The following is a 14,719-nucleotide window of genomic DNA, read 5'->3' on the forward strand; positions in this document are numbered from 1 at the left end:
CTGTTTTCAGTTTGACATGAACGGTTCAAGCTATATACCAGCATCTCATGGAAAATCAGCTACAGTGCTGGTGGATTAAAGTGTCTCTCTCTCTCTGTCACCCACAGACACATATACACACAAGACAGAAGGCCAACCTGAACTCACGTGTCAGTCCTGGAACATTTGAGCAATGTGTCTGCCACCTCCTCGGAGGCAGGTTCTCCACATGTCCACAGGTGGTGCTATAGGGCAGTGATGTCAAAACCAGCCGTGGTGCAGGTTCTGTCTTCCTAAATGTTTCGAGACTGGGCGAAGCAGAATGGTTCTGATCTATTGATGGAATATACCAGTGCAAAACGAATCATTACGGCAATGATTAAAACCTAGTTATTGTGACAATGGGCAAAGAAACGTTCTCTGAAGACAGAAATACACAATGCATTTCTGGGTCAATCTCAAAGTGCCAAAGCTAAAGGTCTTGAAGCCAGACAGGGAAGGACACTACTGCTCTTTAGCACCACTTCTGGCAGGTTGGTAGACTGAACCTATTTACAAACATGCCAAGAACATACAAAATATGACTCAAGAGATCAGACCAAGGGGGCAAACTCCTGTTCTCCGCTGCTCTTCACAACGAATCCAAGATCAGTTTGCCCATCCCGAATCCTAACTCCAACCATTTAGCGCAAAATTTTGATTCTGATTTGGGATCAGCTGTGAAGGGCAGAAAGTAGCTACATGCCTCAGTAAGCCAACAATGGCGTTTCACTTCCTGTTCCTGTTCTAAGCTCCACCTCTGAGATGTGCTTTTGTCCTCGGTAAAGGTTCCTTGGGGAGAGCTCAGCCGACGCCACCGAGGTCCACTGGGCTGGGCCCTGCCTGTTCTGATTGGACACGGTTGTAGTGACATGGCGACAGAGCTGAAGCAGCCTCCTCTCTGTGTGCCACACATTCATTAGAGACTTTTTCACTTGCTCGCTTGCTCTCTCTCTCTCCCTCCTCCTCCTCTCATTAATTCGCAGCCCTGGAAACACTGGCGACCGGCTATCATTTATTTTCATTTGAAAGTTGTGCAGCTCTGTTGATCCGGCAGAGGGAAGTAGGGAGAGGTTGTCATTTTAACAACTCCCCCCGCCAACTCTGCCAACCCCCCCCTTACCCTCCTGGGTCTGGCCACTTGGCCACCGGTGTTCTGGGGCATTGCCGGTGGCGACGGCAGGTGGAGATTCACAGTCTCTTCATTAACCTTCCTGATTTGGGTAATGAGTATTGATTCGCTCGCGAACAACTTCCTGAGTGTTGATGCCTGTCCTGTCTGCGGGGGGGGGGGGGGGGGGGTTTGCCTCCCAGGAGCGGAGCTAGGAGAGGCGGTTGACACCTGTTTTGCCTTTGTCCGGCGACAGCCGTGGTCTGCCACCCCATGTGGCACTGTTGCGCGAGCTTTTTATCTCACCCAGTGTCTGAGCACGACACCAGGGGAACGTTTCGGATGACCTCCGATCTGCGGCGCTGACAGGTGACCAGAGAAACAGCGCTCCTGTCCCTCTGGAAGGGACAATGAAATACTCCTGCAGTCTTCCACACTTCACATGGTTCTGAGGAGACACAGGCAGCCTCACAGACACACACACACAAACACGCCTCTGAAACCAGCAGACTAAATTCAATCATAACCGGGTTCAATAAACAGCAGAGCAGAACAATGAAAAGGCATGCAGAGATGAGCAGGCAGACACGGACATACACACACACACATCCACCACATACATGCATGCGCACATACACACGCACCACATGCATGCGCACGCAGACACACACATACAAGCACACACACACAAAAAAGCACACACATGCACCACACAGAAAAAAAACCCACACACAACACACGCATGGACACACCACGGACACACGCACGCACACACACGCACACACACACACACACACAGCCTCTATAAGACCTCAGCCACTAATTACAAACTACAAATTACAGAGCAGTCCCCTTCAGCTCTCTTCCCTTTTGTCTAGGCCTCCACTTGCTCTCAACACAGGACCATCGAGGGGATTAGGCCTCATTGAATGTAGTGATTCACGGGGATTGCTTTCATTAAACTTTTCTCACTGTTTCAGCCTTGCTCACAACCAGACCAGCGTCTGCCATCTGGCTGCATCTCCTGTTTCCTTCAAAGACGAAAATGAAGATTTCACCTGACAGCACCACCAAGCTTTACATTTCCAATCAGATCTACATCTGAAAACAGTAGTGCCAAGGACAATACAAAAAACATTATGAGGCATAACATATGTCACTTCTTTGGTGCAGCTAAATTATAGCTGTTTGTATAAAACCGTGTTAACCTGAATTTCAATGATTATTTCACAATATGAAACATTCAATTTATGATACAATTATGAACTAATAATAGCACATGGTAGATATTGCAAATATTTTGGGGGTATTTTTCCCAGTGATTATTGATCTTAGGCATCAAACTTTGTGTTTCTCCATCTGTGCAATTTAAGTTTAATGTCTTAGTCAATTATACCATGAATGAAGTGCCGTCATTCATAAAACACAAAAATGGTAAAAATCCATCTTGTGGCAAATATTCATTCTGGCGTTTATACATGTGCATCTGTTGGCACATATGCAAGATTAACCCTGCACTAAATGTGGCCTACACTGTTACAACGATCTACTATTGATTAACATTGACAGTTACAACTGAAAACCTCACACACGAGTTTGACTCCTTTAATAATAAAAAAGCACACGCGCGCCAGTATGATTATATGTTATATACACCGCGACTGAGATGAGGAGATCTGAGAAATGAAATGAAATTAAAAGCTACCGTAATGTCACTTGGAGCAGATTTGGCCGTATCTTCACAAAGCCATTAAAGAGATTCATGAGAGGGCAGCTGCTATTTTAAAGACCATTTGCCTCACTGACTAATGGAGGAATCGGCGATAAATCCTCCATTTAAACCAACAGCCGTTATTACAATATGCGGGACGATGTCCTGGGCACAGCCACGCGTGACACATAAAGGTAAACGGTTTGTTTACCGCGGACCGCGTAAAATAAAAGCACATTCAGCCATTTACAAGCCACATTTAAGGCTTCGCTCCCGTGGTTGTTTAAGAACAAACGGGGGAGAGGGGAAAAGGGGAGCGATATAAGGAAACCGGAGAGACTCCAGGAGTGGAGGTGGAGAAAACAAGCGGTGAAGTGTTTGACAGCGCTATTGTTCGCCTGCCCCATTGTCGGGAAGATGCATTCAGCGTGCAGCCTCCCCCCTCGGAGCACCGGAGACCCAAACAAACAAAAGCACACATTTTTCAAACCGCGGGACGCCTATTTCGTGAGCTACCCTTTCCCCCTGCAAAGAAAGACAGGCTCGGGATCCGTCATGCGACACGGGCCGCCGCGAACGACTCGGAGTCGGGAACTGTAAAGCGTAAACATGGCAAAGCAACCGCTTGTTTTGGAGCGATTAAGGCGTATTAAAGCAGGGATGTTTTGCCCGGCAAAACCAAATATGGAGTCGCACCCCCCGCCCCGCCAATCGCGACACGGATTAAAGCAAGTAGCCACGGATAAACAAGTGCGACCAACTCCGCAATCATTCGCCTGCTTTCGATTCCGCACTTTGCAGAACTGTTCTTTTTTTCTTAAACGGAGGTTGCGAGAGCAGGAATCTAGGTTATAAAGCTAACCGCGAACGCTACGGCCGCATCCTACCACCAAGCACTGTGCAGAGCAGGAGAGATCCCGCTCACATATACATGCAGCAGAAAGAGCCCCCCCCCCCCCCGAAAAAAAGAGCTAGCTTCATGAGTGCCAGTCCTACCTCAGAAGCAGGTCCTCATTCCGCAGGGATACGGCCGCGGAGGGTGGGCAGCGCATGTTGTCGGTACAGACACTCTGCACAAAACCCAGCTCGGAAGAGTGCTCCAACATCGGCGCTGTGCTTGAAATCTCCTGCTCTAATGGCCACTCTAGTTCTCTCGTTCTCTCACTCCGTCCCCCTCTCTGAGTCTGCCTCTCGCGCTTCTCTCTCTCTCTCTCACACACACACAACCCCCCCCCACACACTCACACATACACACACTACACTCCTTCCCTTAGTTTTCCCCTCAGTCTCTCTCTCTCTCTCTCTCTCTCTCTCCCCTCCCTCTCTCTCTCTCCCTCCTCGGCGTGATGCAGCTGAGAGTGAGGGGGCCTCGCCTGACTCACCCAGGCGAAATAATCCCCCCTGACAGCTCATGTTGTTGCGGGCCTATCTTACGCTAATGCATTGTGCCGCCTGGGGCCGCCTTGCTCTGCGGTCCGCGAGGCTCGGACAGTCGCTCTGTTCTACTAATTGCCACCAAAATTAGGCAGAGCAGGGGAACGGGATGGGGTTTTTATTTATCTCCCCCTTCTGTCAGACTGTCACAAAGCAACGGGAGCGGGCACAGTGAAGTCTCCGGATTATTAATGCAGGCCTGTGCCACGATGGGGCATGTTCGCGTCCGCATCTGCAGGAGGGAAAAAAGCTGTACGGCTTCATTACCGAAAGGTTGCGGGCACTTGAGAGATCTTCCGGAATCATCAGAAGCACTCTCTGTTATCGGCAAAACTGTTGTTCCCAGCGCTGCTGTAGTCACAGCCACGGTAATAACATAAGCATAGGAGAGGACAGAAAAAAGGGGGGTCGTTTTTGTTTTTGTCTAACTATAGCACGCGGTCAAACGTATTACTGAGCTTTGGCTGCTGGCGTCCTGCAGACACGCCGCACCCCTCTGTCGAGAACACTGGACGTGATGCACTTCAGGGGGCCTCTGCAAAGAGCGGTATGTCGGAGGGTAGGGGTCCCAGTCTGGATCTAACCCCTCCCCCTCGCCCCCAGCCCCCCTGCCCCCTCAAGCCAGGCTCAGACGGGACCCCAGCCGCAGGACCCACACGGGCGGATGATCGGCTATGTCGCCGCGTGGCCTGTTTAGCTCCGTCTGTCTCTCTGATATGATACATCACAGCGCTGGCTGGCTGAGCAGATGTCCCTCATCCCGGGAAACTCACAGCGCAGCTCTGACATCCTGTAATCTTTGCAACAGCTGGATTGTTACTGGATGCAACACGTCATGTCAAATGCGGGAGTCAAACCCGCAGCTTTCCGACACAGCGTCCAGATCATCTCTGCTCTTTACTGCTGTTGTCAGGTACAAAGCCCAGAGCCCTAACCTCAAATATGATAAATATCTGGGGTCTGGGTCCTGAAAGCCACGCTTTGGGGGCAGAAAGGGTGAAGTAGCCCCCTCACACACACACATGCACAAACACACACACCCACATACAACCCCATCAAACCCACCTATGACTGCAGCCAGAGTGAGATCAGACAAAAAGATGAAAAAGCTCGACACGTGCTCATCAGCTCATTCCATTTCAATTAAACCTCAGATTTGCTTTGATTTCTTTCCATCTGCCCCCGATGTGAACGCCCCGTCCAATCCCACACTGTGGGGAGAGGGGGGGGTGTTTCCGCTATACCTCCCATCCTTCACGCGATGGCCGTGTCGCTGGTCCCGCGTCCGCTCCAGGTTCCGGCAGGTTTCTCAGAACAGATTTAATTCCGTGCAGAGCATATGGCAGCATCTGGGCTAGGACCGGCGCAGAGGAAACGGCAAATTTATTGTGAATTAATTCCAATTTGTCTTGGTCCTCTCCGCGAGAACGCCTCACGCCTCACACCGCCGTCCGCACGCTCCTTACATCGGCTGATTCAAGGAGGGGGGTGAGAGAAGGAGGTGGGGGGGGGTGGGGGGACGAGACCGCAAGTTTGGTTACTGACAGCCATTCAAAGCCGTTGTGCCAGGGAGTAATTTCCATTGTTCTCCAACCATCACACTCAATTAATTCTGTCATAATCGAAATGTGAGGGGAAGGAGAGTGACGTGCCGAGAAATAAGTAGCTAATTACCGCTTTGCCGAAATCTGCATGACAATGCCTTGGAGTGACAGACGGTGCGGGATGCTGGAGACGGGTGCCCCCCTGCACAGAACGCGGCGGATACCGGGCGTGAGGCGCAGAGCACCAAGGCCTGGGTTTCACCAGGGCCCCCGTCAGTTTGGCCTGCTTGCCCTTGCCTCTGTCATGGTGAGCGTCACGGTAAACAGGCACCACTGACGGAGCAGAACAGTGTGGTGTGCATGCATGCTCAGATATGTGCAAAAGTGTGTGCTCACACTCACACATACGCATGTCCAAGCACACACACATTCACACACACGTACACACAGGCACACACACACACACACACAAACATTCACGCAAACACAGCCCTGTATGCATCCATGTGGCATATATACATTTACATACAACCTGCCCCATCTCATGTGCACAGTGTGTACGTGCGTACCCGAACAAAACAAAAAACTTATCACAGCAAATTTCCTCACGGCCACTTAAGCTCGAGCTGCAAAACATGAGTCTGTCTTTCTCTTCTGTTGTGTTTACAGTTTGAAATGACCTAGATAAGGATGCTGCCCCCCCCCTTCCCTCCTCCCTCCCCTCCCCTCCCCTCCCCTCCCCCTGGCACACGGCTCTGCCTCTAACTCAGTCTGACAGTGAAAGGTCAGTGCCCATTGGCCACACGAGGGCCAGCCGCTATCTGATGTACAGCTGTTGTCATGGTAACCCCTCAAGCCCGGCGCTGCTCCGCTTTGGCTGTGCGACTGGGCGGGCGGGCGAACACGGCGTGGGCCGGACCTTTGCACACAGAGCGTGTTTAACACGGGGAGGTGGAACCGGCCGCTTCACTCATCCGAGCGCGGGACCTCTGGCTCGGCTGCTGCTCGGAGGGCAGGGAAAAGGGAAGTGAGAATGAGAGTGCCGCCCGGTAATAACAGCATCCCGTGACACTGCCACACTGTTACAGCACCACCCTATAACAAAACCTCCCTGTAACAGTACCCTGTAACAACACTGTCATCTAATGCCACTGTCCTGGAGCAAGACCACCCCGTAACCACAATGCTCTGTGACCACACCACACTGCAACAGGACAGATTTGTAAAAACTATCCAGTAACAACCTCACCCTGTGCCAACACCCCGATGTTACAACATATCCCTGTAACACTGTCCTTACCAACACCATCCATTAACAACATGGCTTTGTAAAACACCACCATGTAACAATAACACCCTGTTACAGCACCACCAATTAAAGACATCCCTCTGCAAGACACCATCTTGTGACAATGCCACTAAGTAACAGCACCACCCTGTAACAACACCGCTCTGTAAAACACCATCATGTGCCGCCAAGTTACATTAGCCTGTGCCAACAATATCCATAAACAACAACGGTAAAACACCACCTTGTAACAATGTCAGCAAGGAAGAACAACACTCCCTATAGTAACCCCACCTCCTGTTTTGACCTAATCACTTTGATAAAGGCAGAAAAATCCACTATTTTCACACCCAGGACAGAAAGCAGGGAAAATTAGAGGCAATGAGAGACGGAGAGAAAGAGTGGAGAAGGCAAACGGGAAAACAAATGGGCTTTGCATGGAACATTGTCTCTGGAATTCTTCTCCTGCCCACTGATTGTCAAAACGCCTCATCATTACAGCACAATGGCTCTTTTTACGTCTTTTGTGTCAGAGCAGATAGAGACGGCGTAAACCAAACCATGCAACAAAAAAATGTCTCATATCTGGAACAAAAGTGAACAGCAAGACAAAAGAACCAAATGAGCCAGGCTGCAGCGGCCCACTGAAAAGATGGAGAGAGAGAGGCCTCTGGAAAAAGCAGCGTATGTGGTCACTGTATAGTCACTACGTAGGATGACCGGAGAGACAGGTGCCCCTTTTCCGATACTGTAAGACAGTGGAAATGTGGAAAGGGAACCACCTTCTCACACGTCGTGGTATAAAGATAAGAGGAAGCTATTTTAAGGAAATGACACCAGCCTTCTTCAGAATGAAGGAAACTGAAACACTAAATGTCAGGAGAAGCAGAGACAGTCCTGCTGCAGCCCTGCCCATCACAACCTCCCACTAAAGGATACTGAGTGACCAGAGACCACTATACAGGGATGCACCAGTCTCAAATAATTCCTTATCATTTATACTACTTTTAGTAGTATAAAGGAGACATTTTCTTGCAGTTCTCTGTGTGAGTATTTCAACATTTCCATGAATTGGCTTTAATCACTGTTTAACCTATTAATGGCTGAACTTGCTCCATGAAGGAGTATGGATGTGAATTTGGGAGTGACAGGACGGGAGGTTGCTGAGAGGGACCGTTACGCGGTTTCCAATGGAGGGTGGGGCTGTCTAGGGAGGGGTGCCATGTTTCGCCCAGGTGCCGCCACGCACGAGCTCCCGCTGATGAAAGAGGGCGCTCTGACAACCACGGACCTCCTTTCCGGAAGACTCTTTCCCCCCCTCTTCTCTGTCCTCTTCTTCTTCCGAGCCCCCCGGACGAGGAGGGGAGCCACGGAGACAGCAGGTGCGTTTTCCTCTGCATCTGCATGCGAGTTGCGCTCGGCCATTTGGCAGCGCCTCTCTCCCTCTCCCTCTCTCTCTCTCTCTCTCTCTCTCTCTCTCTCTCTCTCTCTCTCTCTCTCTCTCCCTTCTCCCTGCTGTCTCTTCTCTTTCCATCTCCCTCCTCTCTTCCACTCCCTCCTTCTCCTCTCTCTTTGCTCTCTCTCCCTTTCTCTGTCCTCTGTACCCTCTTATGTTTTTTTTTTCTGCAGGAGAGATGCACCAAAATACGTATAAATCATTTAGATTTTCCAAGGAAAAAAAAAAACGCCTAACGTTGCAGTTTGTGTGAAAGGGGATATAAAAATTCCATTAGATACAAGATTTTGCAATCAGCCCAGGATATGAAGAATTAATCGTATCTCCCACAAAGAAGGCTGGCGATGGGCACAACAAAAGAATATTAAACAGCGACTAAAGAATATCAATCATTTTGTTGCGGAGTATCTGACACGGTGCATAACCTATGGAGTAACTGATAGACACGGGAGTTGGGGGGGAAGTGGGGCGGGGCGGCCGCTAACAAGCTGCTGTTTCTCGTCCGAGGCTTTCGAGCTGAATGCATTAGGAACAGGGCTCTTTTGACATCGGCCCCGAGGGACCGCAGCCTTCAGAAACAAAGGAATGCAAAGTAACTTGGGATACCAGCTCAGGGGCCGAGTTAACCAGGCCCGCCTGCGTTCACGTTACGGCCGCGGAGGTTAACGACCGTGACTTGTGACCCAGTGGTTGCAGGTTCAATTCTCAGGCGGAGCGCTGCTGTCCTACCCTTCCGCAAGGCACTTAAATGAATTGCTTCAGTAACCGTTTGGCTACATAAATGGATATCGTATAAAACTGTCAACTTATGCTCTGGATTAACGGTGTTTGTTAAGCAGGTAATTGGAAGAGACAGTGTTAATTGGGTGAACAGTGACTCCGGCACACACAGATAAAAGCAGCTTGGTAATTGTATTATCCGAATCACATCTGAAGTGTGAGTTCTACAAGGGGCGAAGGCGAGGCTCATCACTGGGGGCGTAGTTTCAGCACATGATGTGGAGGTGGGACTCACTGTGTGATGGGGAAGCAATGCACCCCTTCCTCACAGCATGTCGCCAAAAAAAACAAGCTCTCTCCTGAGGAGCCAGCGGGACAGTAAGCAGAAATCACTCAAGCGCTGAGAACCTGTGAGTGTGATAATCTGCATGCACACACACATACATAGCCTGCAGGTGTGATTTCACTCAAGTGTACACACACACTCACACACACTCACATGGCCTGCAGGTGTGATTTTAGTCATGCACACATGTACAAGCACTATATGTACACACGCACACACACACACACACGCACACGTGCAGAGGACCTTCAGATGCAATCGCCTCCAACACACTCATGCACACGTGCACTGAAAACCCCTGGAATATGATTGTGTCAACATGCACACGCTCATGCATTCACTCACACGCACAGCGCTGAAAACCTGAATGGATTCAAGAAGCAAAAATATTCCGCTGAGGTATGCCTCTTCCCCGGAGACTCCTCTTGCTCTGAGTGTCCTCCTTCCTCTGCTCTCCTCTCTCCTTCTCTCTCCCCCTCTCTCTTTCCCTTTCTCTCTCCCCCTCTTTCTCCCCTATCCCCTTCTCCCTCTCTTTCTCTCCCCCTCCCTCTCTCTCCCCCTTATTCCCTCTGTCTCTCTTTCCCTCCCTCTCTTTCTCTCCCCCTCCCTCTCTCTCCCCCTTATTCCCTCTGTCTCTCTTTCCCTCCCCCCCTTTCTCTCCCCCCTCCCCTCTCTCTCTCCATCTTTCTCTCTCTCCCTGCCCCCCCCCCCCCCGCCCCCCACTGTTTCATGGACATACACGTTTCAGAAGCTGGCGCACACCGACGGCCCCCCTCTCCCCCCGCAAGCTGTCACTCACCCTACAGCGGCCTGCTGTCCATCCGGACATGCTACCCAAGCAACGGGGCTCCCCACGAATCCAGCGCCAGGCGTTGGCCCAGCCAGCTGGAGGAACCGGGTCCAGAACCCGGGAAGCAGGCCAAAGCCCCCATCCCCCACTCCTCCCCACCTCCCCCCAGCAGGGCGGAAAGGGCATCGGGCTTTACGCGGACTCCGAACGAGGCCAGACTCATCACGGTCACTGGTTTCTCCTCACAGAGCACGTGAGGCTGGAATATTATATCTTCGGGTATCAGCGGGTGAACCGCGCTGAGTAGGAACAGCACGACCCAAAGGTCGCGGGCTCATACTCCGACGTAGAGCGAATTTGCCTGTACCCTTGAGCGAGGCACTTAACCCACATAGCCGAAATAATCCTCCCACTGTATAAACGGATGATATGTAAGGTATGCAAATTGCTAACGCTTAAGAGCATCGGCTAAGCAAATAAATAACAGAATAATGAAATAGCTTCTATGACTCCCCCACCTTTTTTGGTCCATCGGACTCTCTGTGCTGGCTCTCAGGGTACTGAAATATGTTTTTCCCTCAACAGAAAAAAAACACAGACTGTTCACATCGATAAACGTGGGCGAGCTAACATGTTCGGAATTTTCCGAGACTCTTTCCTTGACTGAAGTGTGTTTACATCGGAGCGAGCGATAGCCGGATCCATTGTGTTTGCGCTCCCCTTTCAATCCGTTTACTTCAAAGCGTTTTCTTCCGCCCAAACAAATCGCTGTGGAGGATGTTCAGTTCATTAGAATGGTAATGAGTTTTTCGCCTAAGTATTTTTACTTATCCAAAAAAAAAAAAAACAAAACAGCATCACCCCCCCCCCCCCCCCCCAAATCACAGCAGACAGGAAGCTCGAGAGCAATTAAATGCTTTTGGGGTTCCGATGAAAGGTCCCCCCCAACGAGGCAAAACCTGAGGCATTTGCACATAATCCATTTAGTGTCATCTTTGCTACTGTTCTTTCCCTCTCTTTCTCTCTCTCTCTCTTTCTCTCTCTCTCATTCGCTCATGTATGTGTTGATGGGTGTGAAAACGAGTTCGATTTTGCCCGCCATGTAATTTCGCTTTCAAAGACCTGAATGCCTGCTTGGCGATGTGCGCTCGAAGGGAGATTCCCATTGGCCCACCAGTCTTCCCGCCGTCCCCCTTTACAAAACCTCATCCCCCGTGGTCCCTGATGCTGACCTCTCATTGGCTGGACCTGAACTACACAGTGATTACACATTACAGTGGGTCTGCACCTCCTCCCCCACCCCTCAACCCCCTCCACCCCATCCCGCCCAGAACCACAGAGAGACACTCCACCTGAGATTCAGGCTTCTTGGCCTGTCAGCTGGTGAAAACGTTTTAATCAGAAGCAGACGTGATAAAGTATTTTCCTCTGTGGACAGACGTGTGCAAATCACATACACTATAATATGAAGAGCTCGTTATGTGCGTCAAGCATCTCTTCCCTCCCCCCCACCCCCCTCCCTCAGGCTGCAACACGGACTGAAAGACAACGCACAAGGAATGAGAGAGGGAAACAATTGAGTGTGTGCGTTTCTGCGTGTGTGTTTATGTGATAATGTGTGTGCGTGACAGAAATGATTCCACAATTCACTGTCCATCAGCTACCCTATAAAGTGTATCTTAACTGCATAATGGTCACGCACTGTGTACCTTTCCCTTCCAATAACATACGCTGTCACTGCAATGTATACAGGACTGTAATTCCTGCCAATAAAGCATTCTGAATGTGAACTGCTCTGAAAATTGAGCTGACAGGGGAGGAGGTTACACAGGTGACAGAGAGAGAGAGAGAGAGAGAGATAGAGAGAGAGAGAGAGAGAGAGAGAGAGAGAGAGAGAGAGAGAGAGAGAGAGAGACTGTAAGAGATGGAGAAAGATGGAGAGACACTGAGAGGGAATTAGGGGAAAAGGGAGAAAGAGAGAGAGAGAGGAAGACAGGGAGAGAAAATAGAGAGACAGAGAGAGACAAAGAGGGAAAGACAGAGAGGGAGAAAGAGAGAGGGTAACAGAGCATGTGACAGAGGGTCTACAGAATGAGGACGTCATCTGCACCTGACAGCGAGGGCTAATCTCTTCACCTGCAGAGGGGATTCATCACCTCTCAGAGGCAGGTAGCAGGTGGCCAACACACAGACAAACATGTGTCCACACACATACATGCACACACACTCTCACACACACACACACACACCAAACACAAAAAAACACTAAGATCTGCACAGATACATGCAAACACACACACACACACACATACACACACACACACACTCAGCTCTCTCCCTGCCCTGCCAGTTCTGGTGCTCCCATTAATCTTCCTCTCTCCCCTCCCAGAGCTCATCAGCGGCTGGGAAAACATTCCGCTATTCGGCTGTACAGAGGGCTCCTGTCTCAGCTGCCCCACGGCCTAGACGGGTTCATCAGTGTCTTCCACCTCCATCTCCCCTGTGTGTATGTGTGTGTGTGTGCTTCCCAGAACACTGCCTGCGTACGTCTACTGGGGGAAGGGTGAGGGGGGTCATCCTGGTCTGCTTCTCCACCTCCTTCTCTCCTGTTTTGCTCTTTTCTCTATTCCTCATCCTCTCCCACTCCTCCTCATCCTCTTCTTCCTCTTTCACTCTCCCTGCCCTTCTCTCTTCCTCCTCCTCATTCTCCTTTTCCTCTTACTCCCTCTCTCTCCTGCCTCTCCCTTTGCTCTCTCCCTCCCACCATCCCCTGCCTCCGTCTCCTCTTTCCCTCCCTCCCTCTCCCTCCCTCTCCAGCATCCTCTCTCTACATGTGGAAGACTCCAGGTGTGAAGTTGTCTCCTTCCCTGTCAGCTCCGTGAAGCCTGTCTCTTCACAGAAGTACCGCCGCCGCTGTGAATCTGGAGCACTCCAGCAGACAGGAGGGGGAAACGCTTCAGTGAAATCAGCACCGATATGAAAGAATACAAGCCCTTTCTAACTGCCTTGCAGCCCTACGCGAACTTATCTGTGATAGAACTTTACTCTGAGGCAACTGAACAGGTCATTACTTGACATGGGGGCGAATGGCCCAATCAGATCACCTCAGTGCTGTGTGCTCGGATCACACCGTTCTACTGGAGCTATCCAGTCAGACCAAAATGCTACACCGGGGTGGCCCAGGTAGATCCCTGTGGAGGTGAGCCGGAGTCGCCCAATCAGACCACAAAGCTGTGCTTTGACGTGTCCAATCAGGTCACAGCATTTCCCAGAACTGGCCCAGTAACATTAAAACACTGTGCCTGACCAGAAAGAGATAGCGGAAATGAATTATTCATGCTAGTAGTCTAAATGTGCCTTTGCCTTTTGGTTCAGAGCACTTCTGTTGAACTCTCCCATGCATCCCTCTCACCACAGAGAGCCACAGCCTCAGTGAAGTTAAAAACCATGCAGCCACCAGCACTGTAACCAAAACTGGGTGTCCACACGTCCCAACATGACAATTACACAGACCAATGGAGGTGGAGGTCTCTGTGCTAGCCTGGTGTTCCTTATGAAAAGTGTGGAAGTGTGCTTCTCACGAATCGGACCCCAGAGGAGTGCTGATTTAAATCTTTATTAGGAGGGTCTTTTCAACCGACTCCCGTTCTAATAATCTCATTAATGATACAGAAGAGTGAAATTTGCACGTACCAGCGTTTAGAGAGAGAGGCAGTTGGTGTCGTACATGCCAAATATCCGCACAAAAATGTAGGCCGGCAACATGCCGGTAACCTTGTGGAAATGTTGGTGTTCCGTGTGAGCTGGGAAAGTGCTCCTACATCAGCCTCCAGCAGCCTCTGCTGTGGCTGTGGGCAGGGATAAGGACACAGGACCCGCCTCTCATGTTGCTTATGAGTGTGAGGCTATAGTATGTCCATTGTACTGCAGGCATTCGGAGACATTGCTGTAGACAAAAGAGTGGAGCTGGGATGTGCTTCTCCAGCCAGAACAACATGCCTATCCCTTACTATTTCCCAGCAATGTACAGACCTGTCAATTACAGCCTGGAATCGCCACAACCCAGCATTCCTCTGGCCTGTTTCGGCTGCCGTGGCATGCCGCAGTCAAGTGTGCGAGTCAGTGTGTGTGTGTGTGTGTGTATGTGTGTACGTGTGTGTGTCTGTGTGTGTATGTGTTTATGTGTGTGTGTGTGTCTGTGTGTACGTGTGTGTGTGTGTGTGTGTGTGTGTGTGTGTGTATGTGTGTGTGTGTGTGTGTGTGACTGAGTGTGTGTACCAGGGGACCTGTGTGTTCCAGAA

General features: G+C 50.5%; 1 protein-coding gene across 13 annotated transcripts in view; it reads right to left on the reverse strand.

Moving 5' to 3' along the window:
- celf2 (cugbp, Elav-like family member 2) overlaps positions 1–14,719 on the reverse strand; it is a 150,267-nt gene that overhangs the window by 94,392 nt on the left and 41,156 nt on the right. For 12 of the 13 annotated variants that reach the window (XM_036518134.1, XM_036518140.1, XM_036518139.1 and 9 more), the window contains exon 1: positions 3,837–4,040. The exons of the other annotated variant lie outside the window; for it this stretch is intronic. In XM_036518134.1, coding sequence (XP_036374027.1) covers positions 3,837–3,946 — 110 coding nt within the window. In that variant the 5' untranslated portion in view covers positions 3,947–4,040. Of the gene's footprint in view, positions 1–3,836; positions 4,041–14,719 lie in introns of those variants that run through there. 13 annotated transcript variants of the gene reach the window in all.

Source organism: Megalops cyprinoides, chromosome 23 (genome assembly GCF_013368585.1).
Source record: "Megalops cyprinoides isolate fMegCyp1 chromosome 23, fMegCyp1.pri, whole genome shotgun sequence".
Classification (NCBI taxonomy): Eukaryota; Metazoa; Chordata; class Actinopteri; order Elopiformes; family Megalopidae; genus Megalops; species Megalops cyprinoides.